The 16,947-nt window shown below is 37.1% G+C and overlaps 1 protein-coding gene across 1 annotated transcript in view; it reads left to right on the top strand.

Annotated features, from left to right (window-relative positions):
- TMC1 (transmembrane channel like 1) overlaps positions 1-16,947 on the top strand; it is a 152,859-nt gene that overhangs the window by 45,060 nt on the left and 90,852 nt on the right. Inside the window, 3 exon segments of the mRNA XM_041746240.1 lie at positions 7,211-7,348; positions 7,351-7,381; positions 14,806-14,934. Of these exon segments, the coding sequence (XP_041602174.1) occupies positions 7,211-7,348; positions 7,351-7,381; positions 14,806-14,934 (298 nt within the window).

The following is a 16,947-nucleotide window of genomic DNA, read 5'->3' as shown; positions in this document are numbered from 1 at the left end:
AAATGAATGAGACCATATGTTTGTCCCTTTCCGTCTGACTTATTTCACTCAGCATAATACCCTCCAGTTCCATCCACGTTGAAGCAAATGGTGGGTGTTTGTCATTTCTAATGGATGAGTAATATTCCATTGTATACATAGACCACAGCTTCTTTATCCATTCATCTTTCGATGGACACTGAGGCTCCTTCCACAGTTTGGCTATTGTGGACATTGCTGCTATAAACATCGGGGTGCAGGTATCCAGCATTTCACTGCATCTGTATCTTTGGGGTAAATCCCCAGCAGTGCAATTGCTGGGTCCTAGGGCAGGTCTATTTTTAACTCTTTGAGGAACCTCCACACAGTTTTCCAGAGTGGCTGCACCAGTTCACATTCCCACCAACAGTGCAAGAGGGTTCTCCTTTCTCCATACCATCTCCAAGACTTGCTGTTTCCTGTCATGCTAATTTTCACCATTCTTACTGGTGTGTGGTGGTATTTCACTGTGGTTTTGATTTGTATTTTCCTGATGGCCAGTGATGCGGAGCATTTTCTCATGTGCATGTTGGCCATGTCTATGTCTTCCTCTGTGAAATTTCTGTTCATGTCTTTTGCCCATTTCATGATTGGATTGTTTGTTTCTTTGCTGTTGAGTTTAATTAAGTTCTTTATAGATCTTGGATACTAGCCCTTTACCTGATATGTCATTTGCAAATATCTTCTCCCATTCTGTAGTTTGTCTTTAGTTTTGTTGACTGTTTCTTTTGCTGTGCAGAAGCTTTTTATCTTGATTAAGTCCCAATAATTCATTTTTGCTTTTGTTTCTCTTGCCTTCATGGATGTATCTTGCAAGAAGTTGCTGTGGCCAAGTTCAAAAAGGGTGTTGCCTATGTTCTCCTCTAGGATTTTGATGGAATCTTGTCTCACATTTAGATCTTTCATCCATTTTGAGTTTATCTTTGTGTATGGTATAAGAGAATGGTCTAGTTTCATTCTTCTGTATATGGATGTCCAATTTTCCCAGCACCATTTATTGAAGGGACTGCCTTTTTCCCAGTGGATAGTCTTTCCTACTTTGTAGAATATTAGTTGACCATAAAGTTGAGGGTCCACTTCTGGATTCTCTATTCTGTTCCATTGATCTATGTGTCTATTTTTGTGCCAGTACCACACTGTCTTGACGATTACAGCTTTGTAGTACAACCTGAAATCTGGCATTGTGATGCCCCCAGATATGGCTTTCTTTTGTAATATTCCCCTGGCTATTCGGGGTCTTTTCTGATTCCACACAAATCTTAAGATGATTTGTTTCAACACTCTGAAGAAAGTCCATGGTATTTTGATAGGGATTGCATTGAATGTGTACATTGCCCTGGATAGCATTGACATTTTCTAATATTAATTCTTCCAATCCATGAGCATGGAACATTTTTCCATCTCTTTGTGTCTTCCTCAATTTCTTTCAGAAGCGTTCTGTAGTTTTTAGGGTATAGATCCTTTACCTCTTTGGTTAGATTTATTCCAAGAATCTTATGCTTTTGGGTGCAATTGTAAATGGGATTGACTCCTTAATTTCTCTTTCTTCAGTCTCATTGTTAGTGTATAGAAATGACACTGATTTCTGGGCATTGATTTTGTATCCTGCCACACTGCCAAATTGCTGTATGAGTTCTAGCAATCTTGGGGTGGAGTCTTTTGGGTTTTTTATGTACAGTATCATGTCATCTGTGAAGAGGGAGAGTTTGGATTCTTCTTTGCCAATTCGAATGCCTTTTATTTCTTTTTGTTGCCTGATTGCTGAGGCTAGGACTTCTAGTACTATGTTGAATAGCAGTGGTGAGAGTGGACATCCCTATCTTGTTCCTGATCTTAGGGGAAAGGCTCCCAGTGTTTCCCCATTGAGAATGATATTTGCTGTGGGGTTTTTGTAGATGGCTTTTAAGATGCTGAGGAATGTTCCCTCTATCCCTACACTCTGAAGAGTTTTGATCAGGAATGGATGCTATATTTTTGTCAAATGCTTTCTCTGCATCTATTGAGAGGATCATATGGTTCTTGTTTTTTTTTTTTTCCTGTTGATATGATCAATCACATTGATTGCTTTACAATTGTTGAACCAGCCTTGCATCCTGGGGATAAATCCCACTTGGTCATGGTGAGTAATCTTCTTAATGTGTTGTTGGATCCTATTGGCTAGTATCTTGTTGAGAATTTTTGCATTTGTGTTCATCAGGGATATTGGTCTATAATTTTCCTTTTTGGTGGAGTCTTTGTCTGATTTTTGAATTAAGGTGATGCTGGCCTCATAGAATGAGTTTGGAAGTACTCCATCTCTTTCTATCTTTCCAAACAGCTTTAGTAGAATAGGTATGGTTTCTTCTTTAAACGTTTGAAGAATTCCCCTGGGAAGTTATCTGGCCCTGGACTTTTGTGTCTTGGGAGGTTTCTGATGCTTGCTTCAGTTACCTTCCTGATGTTTGGCTTGTTCAGGTTTTCTGTTTCTTCCTGTTCCAGTTTTGGTAGTTTGTGGTTTTCCAGAAATGCGTCCATTTCTTCTAGATTGCCTAATTTATTGGCGTATAGCTGCTCATAATATGTTTTTAAAATCGTTTATATTTCCTTGGTATTGGTGTTGATCTCTCCTTTCTCACTCATGATTTTATTAATTTGAGTCTTTTCTCTCTTCTTTTTAATAAGGCTGGCTGATGGTTTATCTATCTTATTAGTTCTTTCAAAGAGCCAACTCCTGGTTTTGTTGATCTGTTCCACAGTTCTTCTGGTCTCTGTTTCATTGAGTTCTGCTCGAATCTTTATTAACTGTCTTCTTCTGCTGGGTGAAGGTTTCATTTGCTGTTCCTTCTCCAGCTCCGTTAGGTGCAAGGTTGGCTTTTGTATTTGAGTTCTTTCCGGTTTTTGGATTGATGCTTTTATTGCAATGTATTTCCCCCTCAGGACTGCTTTTGATGTATCCCAAAGATTTTGTACGGTTGTATCCTCATTCTCATTAGTTTCCATGAATCTTTTTAATTCTTCTCTAATTTCCTGGTTGACCTTTTCATCTTTTAGCAGGATGGTCTTTAATCTCCACGTGTTTGAAATCCTTCCAAACTTCTTCTTGTGGTTTAGTTCTAGTTTCAAAGCAGTATGGTCTGAAAATATGCAGGGGGCAATCTGAATCTTTTGGTATTGGTTAAGACCTGATTTGTGACCCACTATGTGGTCTATTCTGGGGAAAGTTCCATGTGCACTTGAGAGGAATGTGTATTCAGTTGCATTTGGATGTAAAGTTCTGTAAATATCTGTGAAATCCATCTGGTTCAGTGTATCATTTAATGCTCTTGTTTCTTTGGAGATGTTGTGTTTAGAATATCTATCAATTATAGAAAGCGCCATATTCAAGTCTCCAAGTATAAGTGTATTATTATCGAAGTATGTCTTAACTTTGGTTATTAATTGATAGATATACTTGACAGCTCCTGCATTTGGGGCATAAATATTCATGATTGTTAGATCCTCTTGTTGGATAGATCCTTTAAGTATGATATAGGATCCCTCTTCTTCTCTTACTACAGTCTTTGGGATAAACTAATTTATCTGATATGAGGATGGCTACCCTTGCTTTCTTTTGAGGACCATTTGAATGGTAGATGGTTCTCCAACCTTTTATTTTCAGGCTGTAGGTGTCCTTAGATCTAAAATGAGTCTCTTGTAGACAGAAAATAGGTGGTACTTATTTTTTTATCCAGTCTGAAACCCTGCACCTTTTGATGGGATCATTAAGCTCATTCACATTCAGAGCTACTATTAAAAGATATGAATTTAGTGTCATCAGAATAACCTATTCAGTCCCTATTTTTGTAGATTGTTTCCTTGGACTTCCTCTTTATTTTACAGAGTCCCCCTTAATATTTCTTGCAGAGCTGGTTTGGTGGTCACATATTCCTTCCGTTTCTGCCTATCTTGGAAGATCTTCATCTCTCCTTCTATTCTGAATGGGAGCCTTGCTGGATAGAGTATTCTTGGCTGCATGTTCTTCTCATTTAGGACCCTGAATATATCCTGCCAGCCCTTTCTGGCCTGCCAGGTCTCTGTGGAGAGGTCTGCTGTTAACCTAATACTTCTCCCCATATAAGTTAGGGATCTATTGTCTCTTGCTGCTTTAAGGATCTTCTCTTTATCTTTGGAATTTGCAAGTTTCACTATTAAATGTTAAGGTGTTGAATGGTTTTTATTGATTTTAGGGGGGATCTCTCTATCTCCTGGATCTGAATGCCTGTTTGCCCCAGCAAGTTAGGGAAGTTCTCAGCTACGAGTAGTTCAAATACACATTCTGGCCCTCTGTCCCTTTCGGCTCCCTCTGGAACCCCAATTAATGTAGATTTTTCCTTCTGAGGCTGTCATTTATTTCCCTTAACCTATCCTCATGATCTTTGCAATGTTTTTCTCTTTTTTCCTCAGCTTTCTTCCTTGCCATCAACTTGTCTTCTATGTCACTCACTCATTCTTCTACCTCATTAACCCTCATCGTTAGGACCTCCAGTTTGGATTGCATCTCATTTAATTGATTTTTAATTTCGGCCTGTTTAGATCTAAATTCTGCAATCATGAAGTCTCTTGAATCCTTTATGCTTTTTTTCTAGAGCCACCAGTAGCTTTATAATTGTGTTTCTGAATTGGCTTTCTGACATTGAATTGTAATCCAAATTCTGTAACTCTGTGGGAGAGAGTACTGTTTCTGATTTTTTTTCTTTTGTGGTGAGTTTTTCCTTCTAGTCATTTTGCTCAGTGCAGAGTGGCTAAAAACAAGTAGTACTGGAAAAAGGAGAAAAAGAGAAAAGAAAGGGGGGGGGCAAACAGAAAACAAAAAAACAAGGAGGAGTATCCTTTGATTCTATATACTAAGTCCCTAGACTTCCCCTGGAACTTTCCAGCGCTGCTTGGTCAAGAACTTGCTCTTCCCCTGTCCTTCCAGCTGGTCTTCTGGGGGAGGGGCCTGCTGTGCTGATTCTCAGGTGTGTGCACCTGGGGGAGCTGCCCTGCCCCCTTCCAGTTGTAGGGTTCAGTGGGAGCTGTTTATCCTGTGAGGTCCCTGCTCCCTGGTGGCCTTGTCAGTCCCAGGTACAAGGTGACACCAGAAGGAACAACAATAGTGGCGGCAGTCAGCTCCCCAGCCCTGGAGTCAGCTCCCGCAGGAACTCCCGCAGCTCCCAGTCTGCAGGGGCCTGGATGCTCCGGGTGTGGGGGGGCACTGATCTGCACAGCTCGGCTGACCGGATGGCAGGAGCCTTCCTCGCTGTCCTGTGCCCTCCTCACCTCCGCCTGTCCCGGAGGAGCCCCGGATCCTGGGCTGTGTCCCCCGGTGCCCTGGACTCTGGGGCCTGCGCCGCTGGAATCGCCCTCCCGGCCAGGCAGCCCCCTCCACAGAGCCGCCACCAGAGCCAACACCAAACTGCTCCCAGGGCCCTGCCAGGAACGCTCCAGCTGTTTAGGGAGCTCGGCCTGCGGTGTGTGGTGTGCTCTCCCTGGGGCGCCCCTCCTCTGTTAGTGTCCCTGGGAGCCTGAGGGCATCCCTGCGCCCCCGGGATCCTGCCTGAGCTCCCTGCAGCGCCTTTCCATCTGGGAGAATTGGTGAAGCTCCTGCTTCTCCCGGGCTGGGCTTTCCTGTCCTGGGGGCTCTCCCCACCCCTCTTAGCCCGGCTCCTCCTGGGGACTCCTCCCCCACTGGATGTTTTTTATTTTTTTTCCACCTTCCTACCTTGATAGAAGTGCAAACTCTTCTCACTGTAGTGTTCAGCTGTTCTCTCTTTAAGTCTCAGGCCGAATTCGTATGTTTTCAGGATGATTTGAAACTTATCTAGGTAAGTTGGTGGGGACAGGTGACTTGGGGACCCTACTCTTCGGCCATCTTGCCCCACCTCATAAAATATTTTTTTAAAAAATAAATAAATAAAAATAAAACTGAAAAACAAAAAACCTTAAAAATTAAAAATAAATAAAATCATGACACACACATGTAAAAATGAACATATTTAATGAATAAATGAGGACCCTAGTGAGTTGTTACAAACCAAGTCAAAGGAAAATCCAAAGAACAGATACATTTATAGATCAGGGCTATTGAAATGATTGTGCAAATGGAGGCACTACTGTTTTGTGGGAGGTTATTTTTCCTGATGAGGGAAGATTGTCTCTACACTGGACTGAGTTCATGTGCAGATCTACAGACAAGAATTATTTTGCATTGCTTTCTAGCGATCTATAACTTTCAAAATTACAAAATAGCTCCCATAGAATCAGATAACACAACAGGGTTCATTGCAGAGAATTCATAGTTTCCCACCAAAGTACAATTTTTTTCCCTATAGTAGCTTCTATCTGAGAGGAGTTGATTTTTTAATAATAGGTAATTCTAAATATCAGAAGAAGCACAAAGATGAAAGTGAAGTAAGAGTGTATGTTATAAACTGTCAAGGAAGGAACTGGATTCTTTCTCTATCTGCAAGATTCTAGTGAAGTTATGGACACATGAGGCATTAATTGCTAGTTGATAAAATAAAATGCAATTTCTCTCAGTTTTATGTTAAATTTACATGTTATATATTTCTATTCATAAAGATACTATCATCAAGCAAGTATTTATGTAAATAAATATACTCGGTATCAATTTCATTTAAGAAAGGGAAATATTCAGGAAAAAGAAGAAAAAAACGTGGAATAAAAAATAAAGATCATTTGAATTAGGAGAAATTCCAAGGCCTGAATTAGTTTCTTCAAAATTACTCTAGTTTATTGCATTTTGTCCTTCCCGTCCTTTGTTCTAGGATAGAAGTGGTGGCAAACATATAGTGGTTAATCACTTCATCCTTATGCGTTAGATCGGTAACCTCTAAACTTGGTCTTAGAGATCATGGTATAATATTGAACTCTAAGTCATCTCGTAACCCACAAAAATTAAGACTGGGTTTCTATGAATTATTAAAATTTTGTGATCCACATTCACATATTTGAGTAGATGAACCACACACCAAAAAATGAGAATATAGATAAGTGTATTTGAATTGCAGGCCATGGAATATATATATATTTAGTGCATCTTATCATGATGTGGAGACTTGCTGGATTGTGCTCTCCTATGTGACCATGGTCACTAAAACACTAAACAGATATTTGGTAGTGGGAGAGAGCACTTTCTGATATCGATCATCGAAGTATTCACTGCTGTGTTTAGGTGAAGAAGAAGAGGAGGAGGAAGATAAACTACCTCGAAGAGAGAGCTTGAGACCAAAGAGGAAACGGACCAGAGATGTGATCAGTGAGGATGATCCGGAGCCTGAACCAGAGGATGAAGAAACAAGGAAGGCCAGAGAGAAGAGAGGAGGAGGAGGCTGAAGAGAGGAGCGTAAGTGAACTCTGATCTGTAACTGGGATTGTGACTTGTTCACAAGTGCCTAACTTGGAAAGAAGACCACTCCCTTTAGGTGCTCTGTGGCCTTAAAAACTATTTTTAGGAAGAACAGGTTTAATTTGATGTTGCCATTTTACTCCACTTAGTTAAATGTATTTTAAAATTAAAAAAATAAAATAAAATTTAAATAGAATTTTAAAATGAATATACATATTAAAAATGGGCTAGGAAAAATTTTCTCATGTGAGATCTAAACTATCATTGGTTATTAACATATTTTGAAGTTCTTCCATAGATGATATGCGTTGTTATCAAAGTGAAATGGAAAATCCCTAAAACATGAGCCCAAATCACTTGACCTTATAGAGCAGGGGTTATAAAATATGACTAATTCCAGACCAAGAGTGAAGAGTGGTTCTTTCAGCTTTAAAGAGCTGTTGATTAAACAACAACAACAACAAACAAAACCAAAGAAATATAGGATAAAGCTGTATGTAGCTCTCAAAGCCTAAAATATTAACCATCTGCTCTTTTATAGAAAAAAAAAAGTGCTGGCCCATGTTACAGAGTATTGGGGTTGTCATTTCCTTTTTAACACAACCTGACATCTATCATTTCCACCAGGCAAACATTTCACTGAGTGTTGACTTTGTATAAAATAGTATATTAAATACCATTTAGGAAAAATTCAGGAAAATAATTTTTGAGTCTTTGCTTTGTGGAAATTTGCAGATGGCAGGCCAGTAAGAAAGGTGTGCATGTATCACATCCGATAATGGAAAACCCAGACCCCTTGGAAAGGCTTTAAGAGAACAGCTATTATGTCGTTTCTAGGTAGTAGGGTCCTGGGAACCATCAGGAGATGATGAGATCTTCTCCAAAACACTCCTAGGACTTGGGATGAAGAGGAACTTTCTAAGATGTGCCCCCCAAATGACACAAACTAGTGTTCAACAGCTAGCTTTTACTTTCCTTTTCATAAATAATTATAAATAAATACAATTGTATGAAAATTTTGGATAGTAGAGAAGCTTAGCATTGATAGATGATGATTCTTTTTAAAATAGAGAGATAACCCCATGCACTTCTTCATCATATTTTTATTGACTTCAGTTTTTAAATCCTCCCACCTTCTCTTCCTGTTTCTCCTCCTCCCCAAGCTCATTTCTTTCATCTTTGAATATCAAGACACCACCTTCTTTAAATGTTGCCTCTGGGATTTTTTATCCTATTTTCCTTTTAAGTTTTTTTATGCTTTTTACTTTTAAAAAACAAAAAAAAAAATCATCTTACTCTTTTAACTTCTATGTCTTATTGTTGTCACTATCATGACGTAGTAATATTTCCTATTAGCAAAGCCTGTGCTTGTTGACAGTACTATTTCATCAATAGGATAGATGCCTGATATAGGCTGTGACCCAGAATTTGCTTTTACTCTCTATGTGTGCTTCAGAGAGGTCCTTTTAGAAAGGTGAGTTGGGTGGAAATTTCTGTGCTCTCTTGATCTGCTGAAGGCTGTCATGCGAAAAGCTCAACCCCTAGAGAGAGAACCATGTGAATCAATTGGGTCTTGGCCCCAATTGCCTGAGAGAATGTTGTCCTGGCGACAGTGTCTATCCTTAGCTGGTACCATTTTCATCCCGTTTCTGAGAAGCCCGCAAGCACCCCTGCCACTAGTCCTCTCCACTTCTTCATACAGCCAGTTAGCTAACATGAACTTTGTGTCCAAAGGCTTTTCAAATTGCATAATTACTGTCATAATTTGGGTAACTAATCTAAATAGTATTATACATTATTTGTAATGATTGATGGTTTTGATCCCTATTTTAAAGTTCATTTTCTATTTTTTATTTTGAAGATAAGTTTTTTTTTTTTAAGGAAATGTATTAGCAAACATATCTTGAGAAAAGATTTGTGGGCAAATCAGGGTACATTTATTTAGACTAATTTCCAGTGCTCGCTTCAGCAGCACATATACAAGACTAACTCATTTCCAGTCTTTTAAACTTTCAAGTGAAACACCTAAGGGAATTCCTACTCCCACCCCCCACTGACAAAAATTTGAAGCCAACTAAAACCAAGGTTGTAATGCTAACTATCTTTGGAGACAGTTAAAAAAACACTGCCTCTTTAGACATTTTGGAGGATTTCTAATAATATAACAGGCTTTTCCTGACCCAGTTTTAAGTGAATAAGAAATATGTTCATAGCAGTGAGAAATTCAGCATATTATGCCTTTTCCACCCTAACAACTGTTGTTTAAATAAATCAAAGTTAAGATGGAAAGGCATTCTTGCACAGATTAGCCATACATTTTAGAAGATGAAGCATATCTATGTGATATTCTTTTAATATGATTAGCACTTTCTTTGATTCCTGGAAAAGCAGTTCCTTATATGCTGGTGAAAGTAATATTTTAATTACCTGCCTATTTGAAGATAACTTAGGAGACAACTATACCTGGTAGCACAACATGATCCGCTTGGAGCAATCAACAATTAACAAAGACTTTAAAAATATACCTGTCTGGGGTTATTTTGTGTAAGGATTTATCTTATCTTTCCCTACCATACTAATCTTGGGGGACACTCTTTTATCTTAGTGGACTTTGAGGGCTGGACTTATGATGATAACTCTGTCATCCAGAAAGAATTCTGTACATAAACATTTATGTAATTAATATTTATTCAGCTCCACTACTGTGGAAGCTAATTTGCTAAATTCTTTGGAAGACATGGGTATGAATTTGCAATTGGCTGTATTCTCTAGGAGCTCATTATAGAGTAAGGGAGGGGCCACTTAGACACAAATTATTGTGAAGTGAGACAGTATAAATGTGCCAGAGAAAAAGGATAAAGTTGTTTGGAGCCTTAGAGAAGACAAAACTGTTATATGGGACAATATATATGGATAATCAGAAAAGAGGGTTAGTGAAGAGATTTCAAATAATGTTTTAAGGAATCATAGAAATAAAATAGATTAAACTCATAAAGTACTGGATTTAAGATAGTAGATAGTAGGAAAGTTTATAATTAGTGTTAGGAAGATTTCCATTAAATGTTTTCTAAAAATTGGCATGTAAAGAAATTAGCTGTAGTTACGGGGTAAATCCGCATACCTAATAGATAATTTCTTAAAATTTTTTGATGACTCTGGATTAAGTGAGATACTGTTTTCTATATGATTCTAAATGGGAATTCATTAATTTAAAGCTTTAAGATACTTACATATAGATACCGTTGACCCTTGAACAACATGGTTTTGAACTGCATGGATCCACTTACACATGGATTTTTTTCCTTTTTAAAAAAATTAATTCTAGTATTGTTAATATACAGTGTCATATTAGTTTCAGGTGTACAATATAGCAATTGAACAATTTGATACATTACTCAGTGCTCATTATGATAAGTGTACTTTTTAAAAAGATTTAATTTATTTATTCATAAGAGACACAGAGAGAGAGAGGCAGAGACACAAGCAGAGGGAGACGCAGGGCTCCCAGGACCCTGGCCTGAGCCAAAGGCAGACGCTTAACTACTGAGCCACACAGGCATCCCTGATAAGTGTATTCTTAATCCCTTTCACCTATTTCACCCATCCTTCCACCCACTTCTCTGGTAAACATCAGTATGTTCTTTATAGTTAAGAGTCTATTTCTTGGTTTCCTTTTTTTCTTTTCGGTTTTATTAGTTTTGTTTCTTAAATCCACATATGAATGAAATCATATGGTATTTTTCTTTCTCTGACTGACTTATTTTACTTAACATTATACTCTGTAGATTCATCCATGTTGTTGCAAATGGCAAGATTTCATTCTGTTTTGTTGCTGAGTAATATTCCCATGCACTACATCTTCTTTATCCATTCATCTATCCATGAATACTTGGGCTGCTTCCATAATCTGGGTATTGCATATGATGCTGTAATAAACATGGTGGTACACATATATTTTCAAATTAGTGTTTTCATATTCTGAAATATGAAATATTTTCATATTAGTGTATTCATATTCATTTCATTTCATATTCATAATACCCAGTAGTGGAATTACTGGTTCATATTGTAGTTCTATTTTTAGTTTTTTGAGAAAACTCCATACTGTTTTCCACAATGGCTGTACCAGTTTGCATACCCACTAACATTACACTAGGGTTCTTTTTTCTTCACATCCTCACAAACACTCGTTGTTTCTTGTGTTGTCCATTTAAGCCATTCTGGTGTGAGGGGATATCTCATTGTGGTTTTGATTTGCATTTCCATAATGATTAGTGATGTTGAGCATCTTTTCATGTGTCTGTTGGCCATCTGCATATTTTCTTGGAGAAATGTCTGTTCATGTCTTCTGCCCATTTTAAAAATTGGATTATTTGTTTTTTTAGTGTTGAGTTGAATAAATTCCGTATATATTTTGAATACTAATCCTTTATCAGATTGTGTCATTTGCAAATATCTTCTCCCATTCAATAGGTTGTCTTTTGGTTTTGTTGATTGTTTCTTTTGCTGTGCAGAAGCTTTTTATTTTGATGTAGTCTCAATAGTTTATTTTTGCTTTTGTTTTCCTTGCCTCAGGAGACACATCAAGAAAATGTTGCTACAGCTAATGTCAGAGAAATTATTGCCTGTGTTCTCTTTTAGAATTTTTATGGTTTATAGAGTTTTTATGGTTTTATGGTACCTTACATTTAGGTCCTTAATCAATTTTGAGCTTATTTTTGTGTATGGTATAAGAAAGTCATCCGTTTAATTCTTTTTCATGAAGCTATCCAGTTTTCCCAACATCATTTGTTGAAGAGACTTTTTTCCATTACATATTCTTGCCTTATATGGATTCTTTTTAATAAATACAGTGCAGTGCTATAAATGTATTTTCTCTTCCTTGTGATTTTCTTAACATTTTCTTTTCTCTAGCTTACTTTATTGTTTCTTTTCTCTAGATTACAGTATGTAATATATATATAACCTACAAAATATGTATTAATTGATTATTTACATCATTGGTAAGACTTCAGGTCAACAGAAGGCTATTAATAGTTAAGTTTTGGGACAGTCTAAAGTTATATGTGAGTTTTTGACTGCACAACAGTCAATGCACCCAAGCTCCATGTTATTCTAGGGTCAACTGTATTGTGAGTTTTTTGGAAGGATGGGCAAGTTAAAGACTTAAAATACTAAGCAATTGAATTATCAATCTTAAATATTTTTGCTGCTATTGTTTTCTAATTAAATCCATTCTTAATAGTTACTTGACATATTTTCTTTTTCTTATGATAGTTTCCATAAAGATTTCAATGAAACAGCTATCTATATAATCTAGATTTAGACTATGTCTACATGGAAACAATTTTTTGGGTAACAACAAAACAATATTTTCTTTCAATTGAAATATAATTTACACACAATGTTACATTAGTTTCAGATATATAACATAGTGATTTGACAAGCAAAACAATCATTTTTACTAAAACATATGTTTTCCTCTTATGACAAACCAACACACATATTATTATTCTGATTGGCAAGTTAAGCAAATAAAAACCGTGAATATAGATGTAATAAAAAGGTCTTCAATTATTTTATGTTGTGTTGTACAGCACTAAGATTTTATATAATAAGCATCAAATAATTAAAATGGAAATAACCTAATGGCAATCAGAGTTGTATTTTAGAGTATACTTCCATTGTTCTCTTACTATGAATTACTATTCTAAGCAAAATATCTGAATTGGTCAAAAAATCAAACTGTTATTAAGAAATATTATTTTAGAAAATTAATATGAGTTTTTATTTCATGACGTGATTAAAAACTGGGTTGATGGGAAAGAAAGAATACAAAGTCATTTTGTATGGTCGGCTGTAGAACTATGGCTATGTCCTCTTGTTCCTCAGTTGGAACTTTATTTTTTTTAAGATTTTATTTATTTATTCATGAGAGACACACACAGAGAGAGGGAGAAGCAGGCTCCACGCAGGAGCCCGATGCAGGACTTGACCCTGGGTCTCCAGGATCACACCCTTGGCGGAAGGCGGCGCTAAACCGCTGAGCCACCCGGGCTGCCCCAAAGTATTTTTCTGATTAATGCTGAGTCAGATTACAATTTCTTTGTCAGTCAGAGTTTAGTTAGGAGAAAGAAACTTCAGATGTTACTTGAACAGAAAGTATTTACTAAGAGAACTGTTGATAGGTATCAATAATTGTTAACTAGGTTATAAGAGAACACTAAAGTATCATGATACAAGTTTTGGAAGCAGCTATCACTCCAAAGGCTGGACTGGAAAGAGGTTGAAATTTAATCTTAGAAGCATTGAGGAGGAATGCAATGGGCTGAATCCACTGAAGAGGGGGTGATACTCAAGTGGTGCTGGTTTCTATGGGGGTGGTAATGAAGCTGGTTCTGTTAGTGATGGAAAAGTTGGCAGTAGATTCACCTGCACCCTCCAGTTAGTGCAGTGAAGAATCATTACTAAGGAGGAAGTGCCACTCCAGAAAGCCAAAGAAAAGCCCAAATCTCTTTTTAGTATCTTCTGTTGGTGCCTGCCATTGAGCCAGCCAAAGCAAAAGTGTGCCCTGCAGAGTCCCAGCCCCAGTATCGCAATATTAACTATAGAAGGGTGAGTTTGGAGTTGAGTGACAATAATTGGAGTGACAATAAATAGAACACCTACCACTAAAAAAATTGATATTTACAATAGAGCATTACATTCTTTGATTTAAAATCATGTTGCTCATGTTTAGATTTTTTTTGTTTTATTATTCTGGATCCTGTAGTATTTTTGCAATCCTAGGAACATAGAAAAGAAAAGATACATCTCATTTGTTCAGTGAGAAACTAAATTCCTTTGAAGGTCTCTTCAAAGGATTCGCTTCTACCAAATATACTTCAAGTTGAATTTTATCAACTGAAGTTTTGAATTTAATTAACAGATTAAGTTACCTTTGAGAAATAGATTTTTTATTTTTCCATATTTCAATTTTTCTCTTTCTCTTGAGACATAGCTAACAAATTTGTAAGGGCACTTCAAAGACATCTTCACCTCTAATTTACTATACTTATTGAAAGTAATGTTTTTCAATGAAATGTAGAATTAGTGGAGGAAAGTGTACAAGGGAACAAAAAAGAGGAAAATATGTTGATAGATCTGTAACTAATATTCCACTGATTTTTGTTGTTCTGAGAGTTTGAGGCTGTGGAGGTAAAACAGTTTCAGGACTTCAGAATGTAAACACTATTGTTTAAAGTTATAATCATTCCAGAAATCCTGTATCAGTATTCAGACAGATACAAGCTCTCATGCTTATAAGTCTTGGTATCTGCTATGTACAGCCAAGTTGATACACGTTGAATGAATATCTGATAGCATTCTTTTTTAAGTTTTAAGTCAAGCAAAATTTAACTTTATTACTTTTTTTTTTAAAGGGAAGAAGAAGAAGAAATTGATGAAGAAGAATTGGAAAGGTTGAAGGCAGAGTTAGATGAGAAAAGACAAATGATTGCTACTGTCAAATGCAAGCCTTGGAAAATGGAGAAGAAAATTGAAGTTCTCAAGTATGGTGCCACCTTTTGTAATTAGACACACTTTCCCTGATTGCTGATCTCCTAAATCCTCTGAGTATTACCTATACTTTATACATAGTGTTATATATATCTTTTACATAAAATACTCGTTACTTTATATAAGGTTCATGGTTATAGACATGTACCCAACATACTATATATGTCACATGTCATGTATGTGAACACATCACATATCACATATATGTACATGTATGCATATATACATACCATCACTAGAGAGGCTGAGCTAATGATTATATTTTTTTAAAAAATTATGAGCAAATTCATTGTTCAGAGTCTTATAACCTCTGGTCACTTTTAGTAATTTTTTCCTTGAACTGAGAATTTTTTTAGTTGAATACATTCATTTCTATTTCTCTAAAAGAGATAATATATTTGAATTTTACATGTTTGTGTGGCTTGCACATTCTTGTTCCTCTGCAGATTCCCCACCTCAAATGATATAATCAGGTGACAGTTCTCTTTAAAGCACAGGGAGCATATTAAGCCAAAAGAACAGTACATAAGATTCCAATTAAGGATTATGCTAATAGCTATTCCATGGTGACATATCAGTGACCCAATTTCACTCTTCTGTTGAGTGTTGATGAGGGTACAAACAGACTCAGAGACACATGGATTTGCCAACTCCCTGTATGAAAAGACAAATGATTCTCTCTTTCTGAGGGACAGGAACAGATTCATTTCTGATGATTTCTGAGATTCATACTATATTACCTTGCCAAGGTTGTCGGGGAGGTGAGACATGAATAAAAGGGAACGTGTCTATGATAACAAGCATGTTTATATCTTTCAGTTGTGCTACCGATTGCATTTTTTCTCAGAACCGTTTTTGTAATTAATGGTACATTTCCAAAGCTGTCTCTCCACAAGGCTATTTAAGTAATAATGTTAGTGTTATAGTATAGTATCGTTGTCTTTGGTGATGAGAAAAGAACTGAAGTAGCTATGAGGATATTTTACTTTTAATCTTAGCTTTGCAAAAGAGTAAATCTTACTTAAAGGCTTTGCTAGCTTCTGGGGCATCAGCTACCTCATATCTAAAATCAAACAAGATATTCTAGATCTGTCCTGTGAAATGAGAACCTAGCCATCATTTATAATGGCGTTGTTTTGTTTTGTGGATTCAAGTTTCCTAAGTTCCAAACAATGGTCTTCCCAGCAACCTTCTGGAACAGCGCAGTAGTAGGCTGGGAACTCCATGTGCACGTACTTGTAGGCACCAGCCATGAATGACAGCAAAGGCAAGCAGAGTTCCTGGTTCCATGAAGCTGGTCATGTGTATGTGTGCATGTGTGTGCACATGTGTGCATGTGTCTGTTAAAATAGTTTTCATTCAATGAAGTGAAAATGATGCTAAATGATAGGTTTAAAAATATCCTTACTTGGCAAAATACAAATTTGGCAACTGCTTTATGTTGCTTCCAAAATGTATTTTGAAATATTACTGCCCGTGAAATCCCCCATACTGGAAACCACAGGTAATCGTATGTAGAAAGGTATAAAATTGGAAAGCAGTAGTATTGTGAACCTTCCAAGCATGGGTGTGAAATTGAGTAAGAATGCCAAAGAGTGCATCTTCCCTTTCCACCTGCAGAAGGTGTAGAAATACCCCCCTCCCTTTTCTGTATCTCTCATGTGGGGCAGTGGAGTAGGAATGGGCTTCCAATTCCAATCTGAATCTCAGACCTTCCACTTAATAGCTGTGCAAATTTGAGTGAATTGTGTAGCTCTCTGACATTCAGGTTCCTTATGAAATTATGCTAATTTACAGGGTTATTGGAATCATAAGGTGAGATAATTTACATAAAATGCTTAGCATGGTGTTGGAACATAGCACATAGAGGGGAAGTACAAGTTGTGCTTATCATTTCCTCTCAGGACAGAGTCAATGTTGCCTGGTCCCCTGCAGCGTGACAGGAGAGATGGAGAGGGTGTGAGACATGGCAGGGCTGGGTGGAAGCAGACCCAGCCAGGGATAAC

This window comes from Vulpes lagopus, chromosome 2, assembly GCF_018345385.1.
Source record: "Vulpes lagopus strain Blue_001 chromosome 2, ASM1834538v1, whole genome shotgun sequence".
Taxonomy (NCBI): Eukaryota; Metazoa; Chordata; class Mammalia; order Carnivora; family Canidae; genus Vulpes; species Vulpes lagopus.
Note: the sequence above shows the minus strand (reverse complement) of the source record. Positions and strands in the feature narration are given on the sequence as shown.